General features: G+C 54.2%; 1 protein-coding gene across 1 annotated transcript in view; it reads right to left on the bottom strand.

Moving 5' to 3' along the window:
• The window catches only part of LOC119594664 (probable G-protein coupled receptor AH9.1), a gene marked incomplete at its 5' end in the record, with an annotated part of 37,725 nt that overhangs the window by 13,980 nt on the left and 23,457 nt on the right, over positions 1-288 (bottom strand). Inside the window, 1 exon segment of the mRNA XM_037943720.1 lies at positions 1-203. Coding sequence (XP_037799648.1) covers positions 1-203 — 203 coding nt within the window.

Below are 288 nucleotides of genomic sequence, written 5' to 3'. Positions count from 1 at the left end.
ACAGGCACAACCACTTTGTAGAACGCCATGGGAATGTACATGATGAAGGCGATGATGAACGACAAAGCGATCCTGACGGAGGCGACGTAGTGGCTGTGGAGGTTACGGTATTTGCGAGGGTAACAGACGGCGACGAAGCGGTCGATGCTCAGTCCGACGACGATGTAGACGCTGGAGGCTATGAGGGCGTTGCCGACGGGGACCTACGGGGAGAGAAGGGGGGAGGGGGAGGCAGGGTGTTAGAAAATTATCGTTGGGGGATGATTGTTTTACATAATTTATGGAGCT

The sequence above is a fragment of the Penaeus monodon genome, chromosome 34 (assembly GCF_015228065.2).
Source record: "Penaeus monodon isolate SGIC_2016 chromosome 34, NSTDA_Pmon_1, whole genome shotgun sequence".
Classification (NCBI taxonomy): domain Eukaryota; kingdom Metazoa; phylum Arthropoda; class Malacostraca; order Decapoda; family Penaeidae; genus Penaeus; species Penaeus monodon.
Note: the sequence above shows the minus strand (reverse complement) of the source record. Positions and strands in the feature narration are given on the sequence as shown.